This window comes from Orycteropus afer, unplaced genomic scaffold (assembly GCF_000298275.1).
Source record: "Orycteropus afer afer isolate SDZICR_OR568_19922 unplaced genomic scaffold, OryAfe1.0 scaffold00048, whole genome shotgun sequence".
Taxonomy (NCBI): domain Eukaryota; kingdom Metazoa; phylum Chordata; class Mammalia; order Tubulidentata; family Orycteropodidae; genus Orycteropus; species Orycteropus afer.
Genome location: NW_006921635.1, coordinates 2,867,099 through 2,869,104, shown reverse-complemented (window position 1 = coordinate 2,869,104; position 2,006 = coordinate 2,867,099). Strand labels below are relative to the sequence as shown.

General features: G+C 46.6%; 1 protein-coding gene across 1 annotated transcript in view; it reads left to right on the top strand.

Annotated features, from left to right (window-relative positions):
• KNTC1 (kinetochore associated 1) overlaps positions 1-2,006 on the top strand; it is a 78,041-nt gene that overhangs the window by 62,294 nt on the left and 13,741 nt on the right. Inside the window, exon 52 of the mRNA XM_007938135.2 lies at positions 860-938. Coding sequence (XP_007936326.1) covers positions 860-938 — 79 coding nt within the window. The remainder of the gene's footprint in view (positions 1-859; positions 939-2,006) is intronic.

Below are 2,006 nucleotides of genomic sequence, written 5' to 3'. Positions count from 1 at the left end.
GAAGTCCTGTGTTCTCCTGCAGAATTCCCCATGTGTAGTAGTCACTGTAAGGAGCTCTGGTGGTGCAGTGGTTAAGGCATTTGGCTGCTAACCAAAAGGTTGGTGGTTCAAACCCACTAGCTGCTCTGTGGGAGAAAGACGAGGCAGTGTGCTTCTGTAAAGATTTACGGCCTTGGAAACCCAGTGGCGGTCACTGTGAGTCAGAATCGACTTGATGGCACTGCGCTTGGTTTTGGGTTGAGAACCAGTGTACTTTATAGCAATGGTGTATACTGATTGCCTAACTAGAGAGAGTTTTAAATACTCCCAGCTTGATTAAGGAGACCGAGGTCTGCATTTATTGTCCTCTGCAGCTGTGAAGGGATTCAAGATTGTTGTCATGTGCCATCAAGTTGATTCCAACTCAGCAACCCATGTGACAGTGGAACTGCCCGGAGGGTTTTCTTGGCTGCAATTTTATGCAAGCCGATCTCTGGGTCTTTCTCTCCCAGAATGGCTGGCTGGGTTAGCAGCCAAGAGCGTCACTGTTGTGCCTCCAGGTCTCCATACAGGGGAAAACAAAAATGACCAACACAATCCTTTGTGCCCCCATTTGGCAGTGTAAAGACTTTCGCTATGGACAGTCTATTGTTCTGGTAACCTATCGCTAAATTAAAATATAAGCATAATTTTATTATAGTTACTGTGATTTTTATTGGGGTAAATGCATAGGTAACAAGATATCTGCCATTTCCACAGTCTTTCCATGTACAGTCCAGTGACATTAAATATATGTTCATACCCTCACCGTTAACCCTTCCCAAATTTTCTCATCACCATTAACAGAATAATGTAATGTTTACAAACATTTTTCCCCCAGAGTCCTGTATCTCCTCCTGTCTCGTCCGATTGATTACAGCTCAAGAATGCTGTTTGTGTTTGCCACATCTGCTACGACGGTAAGTTCTAGAGCCATGGCCAGGACGCATCTTTGTGTCCCAGCTTTCATTTTCCCTGTGTGCTTACCAGGCCTGATTCCTTAGTAGACGGTTGAGATAACAGTGCTGACTTACACAGTTACTCAGTGCTCCTTCCTTCCTAAACAAGGACGGTCACGTGCCCTGCTCTGTCCCGTGCCGGCTCGCAGGGCACCCTGCGTGGCCAGTGGAATGGTCCGCCTCCTGGCAGTTCCCACCCGTTGTCTGTGCTTGCAAGTATTATGTCAGTCAGCGTTCCTCATCCCACAGGGTCAGACACACTGCTCTCAAGCCGCCCTCCTGCCTCCACACCAGCCACACTAAGCCTCTGTGCCATGCAGGCTTTTGCAGGTGGCGGTCACACTGCCTGGAATTCTCATCTCACAGGTTCCCTCCTCCTTCCTCCCAGGGAGCTAACAGTGACTCTTCCTCTGGATTCCATTCACTTCCTGCAGGAGGTGCTTCTCTGCTGTCCCAGCCCTGAGTGTCCCTCTTTTACAGACCCTACCATGTCACCTGTTTATTTGCCCATCCGTGGCTACCTCCCAGCCAGCAGTTCTCTGCTTATTTGGTCTCAGGAACCCCTTACACCCTTAACCAGTACTGAGAACCCCAGGAACTTTTGTTATATGGCTCTATCTATCAGTATTTACTGGGAGCTCTGCTAACCAGGAGGCTGGCGGTTCAAACCCACCAGCCACTCCTCGGAAGGAAGATGGAGCAATCTACTTCCATAGTGATACTGCCTTGGAAACCCAAGGAGGGGTCACTATGAGTTGGGTCCGACTCGATGGCACATAACAACAACAGCATCAGTATTTACCAGATTAAAAAGGAAAACTGAGAATTAAAAAAGTTATATGTTAATCCGTTTAACAAGAACAGTAGTAACCTGTTGCATATTAACATTTTTGTGAAAAATATGCTTCATTTTCCAGAATTAAAAAAACATGGTAAGAAGATGATGTTGTTTTGTATTTTCTCAGATGTCTTTTCTGTCTGTTGTGTAGACGAAAGCAGGTTCTCATATCTGTCTCTGCATCTAGTCCA